The sequence below is a fragment of the Helobdella robusta genome (genome assembly GCF_000326865.2).
Source record: "Helobdella robusta unplaced genomic scaffold HELROscaffold_51, whole genome shotgun sequence".
Lineage (NCBI taxonomy): Eukaryota > Metazoa > Annelida > Clitellata > Rhynchobdellida > Glossiphoniidae > Helobdella > Helobdella robusta.
In genome coordinates this window covers 1203012-1218011 of record NW_008705261.1, presented here as the reverse complement: position 1 = coordinate 1218011, position 15000 = coordinate 1203012, and the positions used below count along the sequence as shown (strand labels likewise).

The window sequence follows — 15000 nt, the reverse complement described above, 5'->3', positions numbered from 1 at the left end:
AATAATGAACAGTTAAAAAATTTCCGTTAGCATGCTAAAGCAACATTTGACCGAGTTGCATACAAACTTATTAGAAGGTTTATTTCCGTAATTCATACTATTCAAAATATTAGCATAATCACAACAAAAACACAATCAATGAACCAAAAAACGACAACTCAAAAGCCACAACAAATAATAATAACTACGTAAATAAAAAAAACAACCAAAAGAAGTGAAGCAGTCTAACAACAGTTATATTATTCTCCTTTGAAAACATCCTTCCTTAAAATCATCCTTCTTTAAAAGCATCCTTCCTAAAAAACATTTTCTTTAAAAATTATTCTCAATAAAATTAATTCCCTTTTAAAGACAACTCACCATAAAAATTCTTTTTAAAAAACATCTTTTCTTAAAAACATCCACTTAAAAACATCTTTATTTTAAAAACATTTTTCCTTAAAAAAAATTCTCCTTAAAAACATCTTCCTTACAAAACATCTTCCCTTAAAATGTGTACTTCCAAAAACTTTCTTCCTTAAAAAACATCCTGTTTCAAAAAATTCTTCCGTTAAAAATTAAAAAAAAATTATCCCTTGAAAAATATCCTCCCTATACAAACATCATTTTCCTTTGAGAAACACTTTTTCTTATAAAACATCTGATCATTAAAAGTAGCCGCCTTTAAAAAAACATTTCCTAAAAGACATCCTCCCTCTAAACCTTTTTTCCTTTACCAACATCCTTTTTTAAAAACATCCTTTCTTAAAAACATTTTCCATTGAAAACATCCTTTTTTAATAAACTTCCATCTTTAGAAATATACTAGAAATATAATATAAAATATAAAATAAGACCTTAAAAATATAATTGGACCTTCCTTTAAAAACATTTTCTCTTAAGAAACATCTTCTCTTAAGAAACATCCTCCATTAAAAACACCCACCTTTAAAAAACATCATCCCTTAAAAAACACCCGCCTTTAAAAAACATCCTTCCTTAAAAATATCCTCTCTTAAAAAAACATCCTCCCCTAAAATCACCTTCCCTTAAAAAACATCCTCCCTTATAAAACACCCCCCTTTAAAAAACATCCTTCCTTAAAAATATCCTCTCTTAAAAAAACATCCTCCCCTAAAAACACCCTTCCTTAAAAAGCATCCTTTCTTAAAAGCATCTTTTTTGAAAACCTCTTCTTTTACAAACATCCTTTCTTAAAAAAAACATCATTCCTTAATAACATTCTCCCTAAAAAAATCCTCCTTTGAAAACACCTTCCCTTTAAAAACATCACTTTTTAACAACGCACTTCTTTAAACACGTCTCTTTTTAACAAACACCCTCTATTAAAAACATTCTCCCATAAAAACATCTTTTCTTAAAAAAACATCTTTCCCTTTGAAACATCCTCCCTTAAAAAACATTCTCCTTTAAAACCGCACTTCCTTGAAAACATTTTTTTTAAAGAAACATCTACACTTAAAACCATCCTCTCTTAAAAAACATCCTCCTATGAAAACACCCTCCCTTAAAAACATCATTTCTTTAGAAGACCCTCCTTTAAATCATTTTTCTTTAAAAACATTCTCCTTTAACAATATCATTTCTTAAAAAACATCCTCTTTTGAAGAACATCTTTTTTAAAAACATTTTCTCAAAAAAACACCATACTCCCCTGAGAAACAGTCTCTCCTATAAAATATCCTCTTAAAAAACAATTATGCCATGATGTCCGAGCAGTCTTATTACAAAGAACATTGCCCAACTGCTTCTTCTGACAAATCCCACCTAAGTTTTTAGTGCACTTACGAAAATTTGCTCGTTCACGTTGATCAATAAAATATTGTGTTTTGATTTTGAACAATAAAATTTTGTTCGTTCATGTTGATGAACAATTAACAATAAAATGCTATTAGCGTTGAACAGTAAAATTTTGTTTGTTCGCGTTGAACATCAAAATTCTGTTCACGTTTTATATATGCAACATTGGCAGGCAGTTACATAACAAGTCGGCCAAAACTCGTGCAGTGCATGATAAAATAAATTGAATGTGTGTGTGTGAAAATAATTTGAAATAATTATAAAAATGAAGAATAAAAAATGAAGGAGAGCATATCATCATATCATCCACTTAGCGTGGGAACATTTGCAACGTGTTACAAAACGCAGGGAGTTGTTGCGTTCATTGAAAGATGCGTGTACGGCGCGCAGTTGATGTACGTTGACTGTTGTACAGTCTCTTTCATGCAGAATGTTTGATTCGCGGCGAGGTAGGTAAGGTTCTTGAAAGCTGATTGGTGAAGAACAAACAATATTTAATCTCGCGCGTGCATAAAAACTTTTGTGTCTCATAGTTTGGTTGTTTATTTGTGTGTCGTACCTCAAAATTGTTTTGAGGTACTATGGAATTAAATTATAAACAAGCATGAATGATGGTTCAAAAGATGCATATTACAATCATGAATGCATTTGATGATTGTTCTTCATTTTCATTTTACCGGTTGGGAATGATTCTTATCTTACAGTGCAGACATTTTAAAACATGGAGTTTAAATTTTAATTTATTGGTACTTGTTTGTCTACTGAGATGTTTAAAAAAATAATTTGACAACGTAGTAAACGTCCTCATTATCATTGTTATCATCCTTTATATCATCATTTCAGACCGTTATTTTGTCGACAACATCCTTAAACATACACACCCCATCATTGTGCATGCTCTCCTCATCATCACACATACCGAAAACGTTACTTGATATAATTACCAGTGAATGACCGTATTTTTATTATTTTCCATACTCACTTAGGTTTCTGTTCAGCACAATCATCATCCATTTTTTCTGTCCATCACCACCATCCGTCCGACCACCACGCCTCGTCAGCAGCTCCCACCAAACACAATCCCTAATGAAATATGAAAATGAAATCCTGAATAAATGAATATGTAGGCGCTTGTTGATGATGGAGTGTAAATGAATGAATATATAATTAGAGGTAAGCATGAATGAATGAACGGATGAAAAGGTGGATGAATGACTGGATGGATGGATGGATGGATGGATGGATGGATGGATCGATGGACGGACGGACGGATAGATGGATGGATGGATGGATGGACGGACGGACGGATGGATGGATAAAAAGTGAATAGATGGATAAATGGATTAATGGCTGGCTATAAATGTTAAAAAATGGATGGATGAGTAAGTGGATAATTAGATGCATGGATGTAAATGAATTAATGAATTTTGAAATTAACGACGTGATGATTGAATAGATGATTAGTAAATCAATCAACTAATTATTCAATTAGTGTACTCGGGACCTAAAAATGCTATAAATGGTTCATTTGAGGCGTATGCACTCAGCGTAAATGCGATCATAAATTCAGTACGCATTTTTAGGTTGGTGTTAGTACACGCAGTAGTTGATTGAATTGAAAACGGTTTAAATTTAATTAATTTTTTTATTCAAAACGTTAATAAATAAATTAAAAGATACCGTGCATTAAAAATCTTTCAAATGAAAAGTTAAAATTTTTTTTAATAACATTATGTCTTTTCGTCCAACTACAAACATTTTTATCTTCAATGTTATTGGCATATATTATTAGTCTACTTGTTAGTTTTCATTTTATTCCATATAAAATATAAGACCATTTTGTCATGTTTCATAGCTTCTGTTTGGTGCGGATGTGCTGTCCTCCTTTTAAGTGAGTTTTCTTCGTGGCCATATATCATTTGATAAATAAGATACTTAAGTAAAGAAATTGTATATATATATATATATATATATATATGTGTGTGTGTGTGTGTGTGTGTGTGTGTGTGTGTGTGTGTGTGTTATTATATATATATTATTCATTGCATTTATACAGCGCCCGTTTGAAAAAATTCGTCACAGGCGCTTCAATATTGTTATAATACTCGCTGTCGTAACCGATTTACGATGCGACGGGTTCAAATCCTCGATTGAATAAAATATTCCAAACAGTTATTAAACTTTATTTACAGAAGAAATCAACTATTATTAGTTATTAAACTTTATTTACAGAAGAAATCAACTAATCGTTTATTTCCAGTAAATTCAAACTAACGCAACAATTAACTTTTAAATCGTTCAAAATCTATCGCTATGACAACGTCAACAAACAAATCAAATATCGCTTTAAATATCTCACCGAATCGCTATTCACAAAATCACGAATTTCACTAATCACGAATATCACTAATCACGAATATCACTAATCTTCTTGCGACGTGCGCTTTTATACTCTTCGCAAGCGTCGTTTCTAGATTCTTCTCGATGGTCCGATTCTAGCATACTCTAGAATGCTCCAGTCACTAGAACATTCTAGAATACGCTAGAATCTAGTGCATTCGGTAGCACGGTTATAACATTACCCCCTTCTTAGTTCTGTTCGGGAGCTTTCGTTCCGGTGTCCGCATGGTACGGAGCCAGTCTATTCAAATGAACGATCTTCATTCTTGCTCTCGGCTTCCGATATTCCTGAATACGGTAGACGACGTCATTCAAGCGGGTGATGACTTGATAAGGTCCTTCCCACCCTCGCTGGAGCTTTGGAGAACGTCCTTTTTTTCGCTGTGGGTTGTACAGCCAAACTAACTCGTCGACAGCAGAACCGCCACTGCTTCAAGTCGAATCTGGTTTTGGCCGCCTCCGTGTTTTTCATAATTTTAAGGCGTACGTAACGGTGGATATGGTTTAATCGCTGTCGAAGATTATCCACGTATTCTGTAAAAACAGCAATCAACGCCTCGGCTTTTAGACGGTCTCTTCCAGTAGATTTTTGGTAAGTTCTTTGAGTCTACCTTTGTCAGTTGGTAGAACCTTTTCCTGTTGCTCCACATCTAATGATTTCACCAAATTTATTGATTGGCAATTATCTATTTCTTCGCCTTTTTTAATTTTAATAGTGTGTTTAGCGGTATTCATTATTCTGACAGGAATAAGACCATTTTTGTTCGCTTCTACCAGGCATTTTCGTTAGAAGGGGCCGATCGTGATACAGGATCATCTTCTCTTCTTTTGCGCCATCGTGTCGCGCAATTTCGGCAGTAGTTATCTTTTAGGTGGTGTTTACAATCACGACGTAGATGGCCTTTTTCACCACAAATCCAGCATTGGGGTACACCATGCTGTTGGGGTTCGCGTTTCACAACCACCTTCTGGTTAGAAGGGGCCGATCGTGATACAGGATCATCTTCTCTTCTTTTGCGCCATCTTGTCGCGCAATTTCGGCAGTAGTTATCTTTTAGGCGGTTTACAATCACGACGTAGATTGCACCATTGGGGTACACCATGCTGTTGGGGTTCGCGTTTCACAACCATCTTCTGGCAAGAGCATTCTTCATGTACTTGGCGTAAACGTACGTCATTTTTTGATGCTTGCTTTGCCGATTCAAAAGTGAGACTGTGCGCAACGGCATCTTTGAGTTTTCGTTTATCTGACAAGAGAAGGGATTGCTTGAGTTCCGAATCACGAAGGGCTTTGATAAACATATCCAGGGCAGTTTCGTCTCTATGCTCGGGGTCTGATGTCGGATACGACAGCAATGTCAACCGTTCGATATCTTGTGCCAGCTGCTGAATGGATTCACCAGATCGTTGCGTTCTGTTTCTAAGCTGAGACCGATAAATCTGTTTCATGTGTTTTTCACCATAACGTAAATCCAACGCGCTAACCAGAATTTCATAGTTGAAGTGGTTCTCCGCCGGAATCGTCTGAAAAACCTCTGCCGCTGAACCTCGCAGGGCCAGTATCAGTGCTGTTGCTCGTTCTTTTCCGTTCCAACAGTTACTAGTTGCCGCTGCTTCGAATTGGGTTTTATAAACGTTCCAGGACATCTCTCCGTCAAATGCTGGTACCTTCAAAGTTTTTCCGGATGCGTGATCTAACGGCATGGCCATTTTTTTGGATTGCTCCAATTCTCGCTTCAATTTGTCTATCTTGTGATCTACCTCAACGGTCTGACGATCAAATTTCTGCTCGATCATTTCTATTCTTGTTGACTGTTCTTTAATCTGTTCTGCCACTTCCAATTTTACGTGTTTTAACTCCTCTGTCTGTCGTTCGAACTGTTCCTTGATCTGTTGTTTTAACTCTTCTGTCTGTCGTTCGGACTGTTCTTTGATCTGTTGTTTTAACTCTTCTGTCTGTCATTCGGACTGTTGTTTTATTTCAGTTGACATACTAAGCAGAAGTTCCATCATTTTAGCGGTTGTAAACGTGCCTGTGCTAATTTCATTGTCTTCGTCAGCACCATCAAACTTGAATTCGTCTGGGTTCTTACCTTCGTCAATAAGAGCTTCTCTCAGACGTGCTACTAGTACTTCTTTGTTGCCACTTGTGACAAGGCTTCGTTTCTGTAGTTCTTCTCGTAGCTGAACTACGTTCAAACCACACAGTTTTGACATCGTGTTCTTTTTCTACGAGTAGTAATTCGCTGGTCGAAGATCCCACTTCTGACACCAATGTTATAATACTCGCTGTCGTAACCGATTTACGATGCGACGGGTTCAAATCCTCGATTGAATAAAATATTCCAAACAGTTATTAAACTTTATTTACAGAAGAAATCAACTATTATTAGTTATTAAACTTTATTTACAGAAGAAATCAACTAATCGTTTATTTCCAGTAAATTCAAACTAACGCAACAATTAACTTTTAAATCGTTCAAAATCTATCGCTATGACAACGTCAACAAACAAATCAAATATCGCTTTAAATATCTCACCGAATCGCTATTCACAAAATCACGAATTTCACTAATCACGAATATCACTAATCACGAATATCACTAATCACGAATATCACTAATCACGAATATCACTAACCTTCTTGCGACGTGCGCTTTTATACTCTTCGCAAGCGTCGTTTCTATATTCTTTTCGATGGTCCGATTCTAGCATACTCTAGAATGTTCCAGTCACTAGAACATTCTAGAATACGCTAGAATCTAGTGCATTCGGTAGCACGGTTATAACAATATATTAAATGCTATTAAGAGCTGAGCAGAATGTTTATTTATTTACTAATTATTTTGTCTCTTAAGTTGACTTAGAGTAAAATCAGCACTGCACAAACTGTTTGGAAAGCAATTTCACAACCGAGGCCCAGCGACAGCAGAGCTCGGAGGTTCAATCTTGTCTTTGGCACACACAAAATTTGAATCAACCAATTTCAATTTATATTTTTACAACTTTAAAAATAACTGTGGCTGCTGATAACGACCAAGGTTTTATTCCTAATGCTCTTAAAATATCAAAGTCATTCCAGTCCACAAATCTGGTTCCAAGTGAGAAATTTCAAATTATAGGCCAATTAGTATTGTTTACTGTCTCTCAAAATAATGAAAACATTTCAAACATAAATTGGATGCTTATATAAACAACTTTGATGTTCTTAGTAGTAACCAATTTAGATTTAGAAAATAATTATCAACTGAGGATGTGCCGTTGAACTTTACCAATGATATCCAATGATATCAACTCGATGTCTAATTTAACTTAATCAATTTAATGCTTTGGCTGTCTCGGTTGATTTTTCGGAAGCATTTGATTCAGTTGATCACAAACTATTGATTCAAAAAATTCGATATTATGGACTTGAAGAAAAATTTTGAGGGCACCTAGAATATAGCATTAATTACTAAGGATGCACGGAATTTCATTTTTTTATGAAATAAAATAGTTTAAAAAAATGTATCTACATATTTGTTTTTCTTTACAAACACATTCATTTGGGCGGCAATGACAGCCAAAAATAATTTACCTTCCACATCCAACAAAAAGATGACACGATACTGCGAAAGTGAGGTTGAATCTCTTACGAAATAAAAACTCCCTCAGCAATTTGCCAGTTTTCATGAACGATGCTGCAGTTCTAGAATTTGACCAATAGTTCATATAAAAATAATTTTTTGGTGGGAAATCTTTTATACAACAAGTACGGTAATCCATTTGAACTGGGCGAATAGCTAGTTAAATCATCGTTAAGTATTCGCTTTAAACAAACAAAGAATCAACAAAATAGAGACACAGTATATATATATATATATATATATATATATATATATATATATATATATATGTATATATATATGTATATATATATATATATATATAGAGAGAGAGAGAGAGAGAGAAATATGGTGAATTTAGCATTTAAATGAGAATTGAAAAAATATGGTGATCCAATTAATTAATTGATAAAATAATAAATAAATTAATTAATTAATTAACAAATTAAATAAACTGTTTTAGCAGCCAAGCGAGTTATCTCCAAGCCATCATCAACTATTCTGCATCTTATTTTTCTTCGCATCTCAACAGCCTCGTTCTTATCTTTTAATTGAATTTGTGTTTTTTATACATTTTTATTTCTTTTAAATAGGATGTCAATTATTTTATTTTTACGACTTTGATAACTCTTATTGATTAATTCTTTTATATTTTTGCTTCGATTATTTTGTAAAATATTATAATTGTTCTTCATTTTCATTCTTATCAGTAAGCTGATTTTATTTAATTAGATAGATTGTGTGGGTCTCTTCTACGTACGAACACACATGTGGCGTGGCATGGTGAGTGAGTGCGATGTATGTGATGTATGTGGTGTGTGCGTGTTGCGTTTCGATGTGTGGTGATGTGTCTTCATCCATTTAATTTGATTTGCTGATGTATGAACGCTGGAAAAATGAACTGTCTGACAAATGAACATTAATTAGTGAGTGAGTGAGTGTGTGTGTGAGTGAGTGGGTAAATGAATGAATGAATGAAGAGATGATAAATAGATCAATAAATAAATGAATATATTAACTAACTAATGAGCGAAAATACCAACAAATAAATGAAAAAATGAACGAATGAATGGATTGATGGGTAGTGAAACAATAATTGAATGAATAAGCAATTGAATGAACTAATGATAAAATAAATGAACAACAGTTAGTGTCACAAACAGTTGATGTTACAAAAAGCTTATGTAACAAACAGCCGATGTACCAAACAGCTGATACAACAAACAGTTGATACAACAAACAGCTGGTACAACAAACAGCTAATGATGATACAAACAGTTGATGCAACAAACAGCTGATGCAAAACAGCTGGTACAACAAACAGCTAATGATGATACAAACAGTTGATACAACAAACAGCTGATACAACAAACAGCTGATACAACAAACAGCTGATACAACAGACAGCTGATGCAACAGACAGCTGATGCAATGAATGTTGAGGAATAACTTATTTACCTGCTTAGAACCGTTTAGTTAACAGCCCGTCCCAAAGAGCGTCGGTTGGTCAGCCACACATCACAGACAACTTCTGCGGTCGAGCGTCATCATTGCAATCCTATCCATCCGAATTCATTTTCCTTCTTCCCGTCATTATTCCTCCTCCATCTTAATCATTCCAGTTCCACGCCATCTGCATCATCATCATCAACAACAACAACACCATCATCATCGTCGTCGTCGTCATTATCATCAACAACAACATCATCGTCAACAACAACACCATAATACTCATCATCATTATTGTCCTTTAACATCATCATCAACAACAACAACACCACCATCATCGTCATCATCACCATCGTCAACAACAACCCCCATCATCATCATCATCGTCATCATTAATGTCCTTTAACATCATCACCAACAGAAATATGCTAAAATATCATCATCATTCTCATCAACCTCAACATTATAGTTATAATCACATCATCATCTTCTTCAACAATTACAACGTCATCATCATCATCATCATCATCATCCTCTACATTTATCATTATTTTTTTCCTTCACTGTATTATAGTCAACCTTTTCGACAACCTCATCATCATCATCATCATCGTCGTCATAAAAACTATTATCAACATTTTCATCATCGTCATCGCCGTCATCATCATCATCAACAACACCGTCAACTTCACCGCCATCATCATCATGAGCCTCTCAATCCCAATCAACACCGACCAGGGATGGATGGACGGATGGATAAGTTCTCGTACTGGCCGTCCCGTGAGAAACCCACGTAGAAAATTTACGAGTTCGTAATGAGAAGTGATGATGATGGTGATGATGACGACGACGATGGCGACGATGATGACGATGACGACGATGAAGATGATGAAGATGTGATAATTACGTAACGAAGTGGAGGAAGGTGATGATAATGATGATGACGATGACGACGATGATGATGATGATGGAAATAAACTGCATAGGTGTCGACGATTGGGAGAATGACCATCATGATGGTGAATACGACATTGAAGAATTAAATGAAACCGTTGGTGATGATGATGATGATTATGGTGATGAAAAGGACAAATATTGATGATGGAAAAGATAATGATGATAATGAGCAGGAGGAGGAGGATGACGTTGGTGATGGAGAAGACGATGATGATGATGATGACATTGATAATGATGATGTTAATGATGACACAATGATAATGTTGTTGTTGTTGGTGTTGTTGATGATGATATGATCATAATCATCATCATCATTATTATTATTACCATCATCATTATCAGGAACAGCATGATGAGTTGTTGGCGATGGTGGTAGCTGTCCAGATAGTGATGGCTTGAAACTGACGCTAGAACAGGTGACGAAACAACGGACATTGATTGAAATATGGTAGTCGTGCATAAAATTTTAATTAAAAAAAAATTTAGATGAGGAGGGCTGGGCGGGGTGGAGAGGTAGAGAAGGGTGGGAGGGAGGGATGGAATGGGGTGGGGTGGAATACAAAAGGGTGAAAAAAGAGGGCGTGAAAGAAGGAGGTCAGATAAAACGGGATGGAGTTGAATTGGGTAGGATAAAAAAAAGGGTTAAAATGGTTGGTGGTATGGCATGGGATGTTTAAAGTTTGCACGTTGAAGCGTTACCTGCGCATGCGCTGAGTTTGATTTTTAAGAGTAGAGTTGGGTGGCTTGAGAGAAATTGAATGCACCATCGTTTAACTTTTAACTTCATTCATAATAATCTTTCTCTCACACCATAATCATCAACACCAGCAGCATCACGTTTTGGGAATTATCTTCAAAATTTCAATCTAATTAAATTTGCATACCAGTTTTTTAATATTTTATAAATTTTTTATTTTATTCATCTTTTTCATCATATAGTCAACAACGCTCCTCCGTAAATTTTGCAAACAGATGGGTCTTGAGATCCGCTCTGAACTTCGTAAGTGATGGAGAAGTAGTCAGAGAAGTAGGTAGAGAGTTCCAGAGAAAAGGACCAAAAAGCAAAGGCAAATTTAGCAAAAGAGTGTTTAACACGAGTTAAGAAGAGGTGAGAACGAGAAGACGATCGTAAACCGGAACGTTTGGGTTCAATTAATATATCTGAAAAGTACTTAGGAAATAATTTAGATTGAGACTTAAACGTAAATGTGCAAAGTATAAAAATTATTCTCTATTTTATAGGCAGCCAGTGCAAGAAAACAAGATATGGAGATATATGAGAAAAGAAAGGGGCACGAACAACCAGACAAACAGCAGAGTTAAAAGCTTTACTTAAAAGATAGAGTGTAGAATCAGGAAGACCGTAGTAGAGCGAGTTACAATAATAAATGATAGATAAGACTAACGAAGTAACAAGAAGAAGAGTAGGATCGTCAAGAAAAGGCAAAAATTTTTCTATTCCACGTAGTAGAAAATAAAAACTTTTAGCAACACTGTTAATCTGAGAAGAAAGAGACATACTAGAATCAAAGATTACGAAACTAGACTACGAAACTTGTGAGAAACATCAAGAGTTTTCAAATCAGGTAAGATAATAGGAGAAATAGTAATAGGGTTAGGGTTTAGATTTATTAAAACATATTAATTCAAACTTAGAAGGATAAAGTTTAAGACACATAGAGTCAGACCAAGCGATAATTGAAGAAAGACATAGAGATAGATTATGATGAACACTATTGAGGTTAGGTGGAGGAAAAGAAGACAACTGTGGTACAAAGGCAAATGTTATCATTACCTACACCATCGTCGCCCCGTTATAAATTCAATTTTCAGCACATTCATCCTTGTCACTATGTAACTTCAAATTGTATTTATTGATGTGCAATCCTACGTGATGGACGGCGAAACATCCACAAAACAAAACGGCAAAATAGCTTTTTAGACAGTCGATGTGCCTGTCTCGCGTCTTTGTTATCGCGCGATGAGACCTGCCTCAATTTGAACACTGCCCGAAACTCAAACTCACCAGACGTGTTGGTGCGATGCAGTTTCGTGCATACAAAATGTGTACGTACATCATGTGGTGTGGAGTGGATGTTACGGCCTTTGGGGGTGGCTCAGAAGGTAAACTACAGAATATGTAAGAGTAACTAAAATTATAAAGAGATATGCTAGAATCAAAAATTCAGCCTAGACTGTGAAACTTGTAAGAAACATCAAGAGTTTTACGCACTCGAACACACGGCATGATATGTAAAAAAAATGTCTGCTCATTTTAGAGCTGCATAATAAAGAACAAAAAAACGAGACAACAAGACATCAACAAACATGCGACACAACAAGAACCGTTGGATCGTGCTAGATGCAGTCAGAGATGTGGAGAATTGTGGAAATAATATGGTTGAAATCCTACAAAGGACACTATCGTGCCAAATTACTTTGACGTCTCAATGACATTTTGACACAGTATTTCAGCAAAGAACTTTCTATTTGTATCAGCCAGAAAACGCAATAAAAAGTTTAAAAAATAAAATAAATAATTGTGTAAGGGGTATTAATAAGCAATAGTCATTAATTGATTGCAATGTTCATTTCTGTTAATGAGAAATAGATGTGAAACTTTACAGAAACAAAACAAAACATTAATATGATAATTTACGAAAATGATTGAAATGAGAACTTGCTAGAAGTTTAAAGTGGCAATAACAATAGCAACTGAAAATAAAAAGATGCGGCTTTCACCCTGCTAACATTTACAAAACTGTTTTTTCACGTCACTACGCTGAATCTCTTTTGTTACAATACTGCTCCTTATACCAGACTAAATTTTTCATTCTAAATTACATCGCACCGTAATTTGCATTGAACACACAACACACACCCACAACACACAGACATATTCAATGAGATTAAATTAATTTTGTCAACAAACATTATAGTGCGGATGGTTATCTACACTGAAATGTTTAATAAAATCCCTCAAAACAAATGTTAAAAACAATCTAAAAATGATTTTCGGGAAAAATAGTTATGCTTATAATAAGCTTTTGTTGAAAAAAGAAGCCAATCAGTCAAGCTTCTGCAGGCTTTTATTTCTATTTTCAATACACGAATGGAATGCACGAAAATTATGAAGTGCATGATGTATGTATGCCTTTAAAGATGTACAACATTCATCACAGCACCTCGTTAGCATATTGTTTATCCTATTTATCGAAATATTGTTGGTGCATGCATTTAAGTATTTATTACATCGAATCAATAAAGAAGCAATGAATTAAACGTTAAAAAATAATGAAGCAGTTCACTCTTGAAGGGAAGAACATAGGGCGTTTCACCACGGAAAGAATGTTTGCGTTCTCGCCAGCGTTTTATAATATCACTGACTTCCGAACTGAAGCAGTCACAACAACACTCAGCAGGAAGTTATTGGTCTGTACTTTCGAGAAAGATTTGGCCGGTGGTTTTCTCAAATCTGCAAAAAGCCTGCAGAAGTCCATGTATGTTCAAAACTTTATTATTAGAAGTTGTTGATCTTCTTACTTTACATGTTTCCAGTGTTTCTAACGTGTTTCTCGTGTGAAATTACCTATAAGCAATAGAAGGGTAGTGTTTAAGAAAATAATTTCGCCCAGCTTCAAACTTAGCGTCATTGCAAGTTGGTTAGACTGCGGTGTTGGGTCATTGAAACATGATCAACACAAGGAAAATTTTTCAACTTTTAACTTAATTGCTTAAGAAAAATTTTTTATGTATGTACATAAGAGAGGTTGTTTTTTATACTAGCAGGTTCAAGTTTGCGCTATTGCGGTTCGGGTTCGGAAGGAAAGACATGAGAACGACACAAAGGATGAAAGATTCAAAAAAGGATTTTTGCTAGGAGGACCAGTAAACAAACAAATTGATAGAAAGACGTCAAAAAGCACCGACATTCAACTCCAAGAACGAGTTGGAGACTGTCGCTGCTGGAACGACTGTCAGCCGCATGCGAAATTTGATGCAACACAATCATCACACAAAAATTGAGTGATGCCATACTGCTAAGATTTATGGAAGATGTAGTGTCATGTATACGTGCATGTACTCTGATGCATGTATGATGCATGATGTAGCTTGGCTTGCTTGCGTGCATTTACATGTGCAACTCTAAGTAAGATGTCGGAGCTGACGGCATTGCGTGTGTGTGATGTTTATAATGTATAATGTCAGCGCAGAAGTGGTGTCTATTGTGTCGGTGCCAGCAGAACAATTCAACGGAATGCCGTAAAGATGTCAGGAAAATATTAAACACGTCGACAATGTACTACTATAAATAATAATCTATTGATCTTCTACTGTTGTAATGGCGAAAATATTTCGTTAAACTTTTGTTCAAGTGTTGTAAAATATGGGTTGGCAAAGACAGTAATAACGACATTGACGAGGAAGTCGATGTCTACAAAAGATTCATTGCTACTGCACATTCATCAAGTGGATGAAAGAGATAAGGACAAAAATTACGAAGATGATGAAAATGAGGAAGATGACGACAATGAAATGGCTAAAAATGGTGATGGGGCGTAAAAAAGTAATAAAAATGAGGATGATGAGGGTGAAGATGGTGACTTCGTGCAGGATCAATTAGGCCTGGTGTAATGCTGCAAGTCAACAAGTTCCTCTATTCTATTTTGAGTTCGCTAAATTTGCAACACACTTGCACTTTGATTGTCATATATATATATATATATATATATATATATATATATATATATATATATATATATATATATATATATATATATATATATGT

General features: G+C 35.1%; 3 protein-coding genes across 3 annotated transcripts; 2 read left to right on the top strand and 1 right to left on the bottom strand.

Moving 5' to 3' along the window:
• Positions 1–6159: 6159 nt before the first annotated feature.
• HELRODRAFT_86390 (hypothetical protein) lies at positions 6160–6417 on the bottom strand (the record flags this gene model as incomplete). The annotated part of the gene is made up of 1 exon (XM_009027798.1): positions 6160–6417. One exon carries the CDS (start codon positions 6415–6417, stop codon positions 6160–6162), a length of 258 nt encoding a protein of 85 aa, XP_009026046.1.
• A 1338-nt stretch (positions 6418–7755) lies between these two features.
• Positions 7756–11534, top strand: HELRODRAFT_179054 (hypothetical protein; the record flags this gene model as incomplete). The annotated part of the gene is made up of 3 exons (XM_009027902.1): positions 7756–7816; positions 10698–10861; positions 11454–11534. The coding sequence occupies 3 exons, from the start codon at positions 7756–7758 to the stop codon at positions 11532–11534; spliced, it is 306 nt and encodes a 101-aa protein (XP_009026150.1).
• A 1971-nt stretch (positions 11535–13505) lies between these two features.
• HELRODRAFT_179053 (hypothetical protein) lies at positions 13506–14774 on the top strand (the record flags this gene model as incomplete). The annotated part of the gene is made up of 2 exons (XM_009027901.1): positions 13506–13711; positions 14588–14774. 2 exons carry the CDS (start codon positions 13506–13508, stop codon positions 14772–14774), a joined length of 393 nt encoding a protein of 130 aa, XP_009026149.1.
• Between the last annotated feature and the right edge of the window lie 226 nt (positions 14775–15000).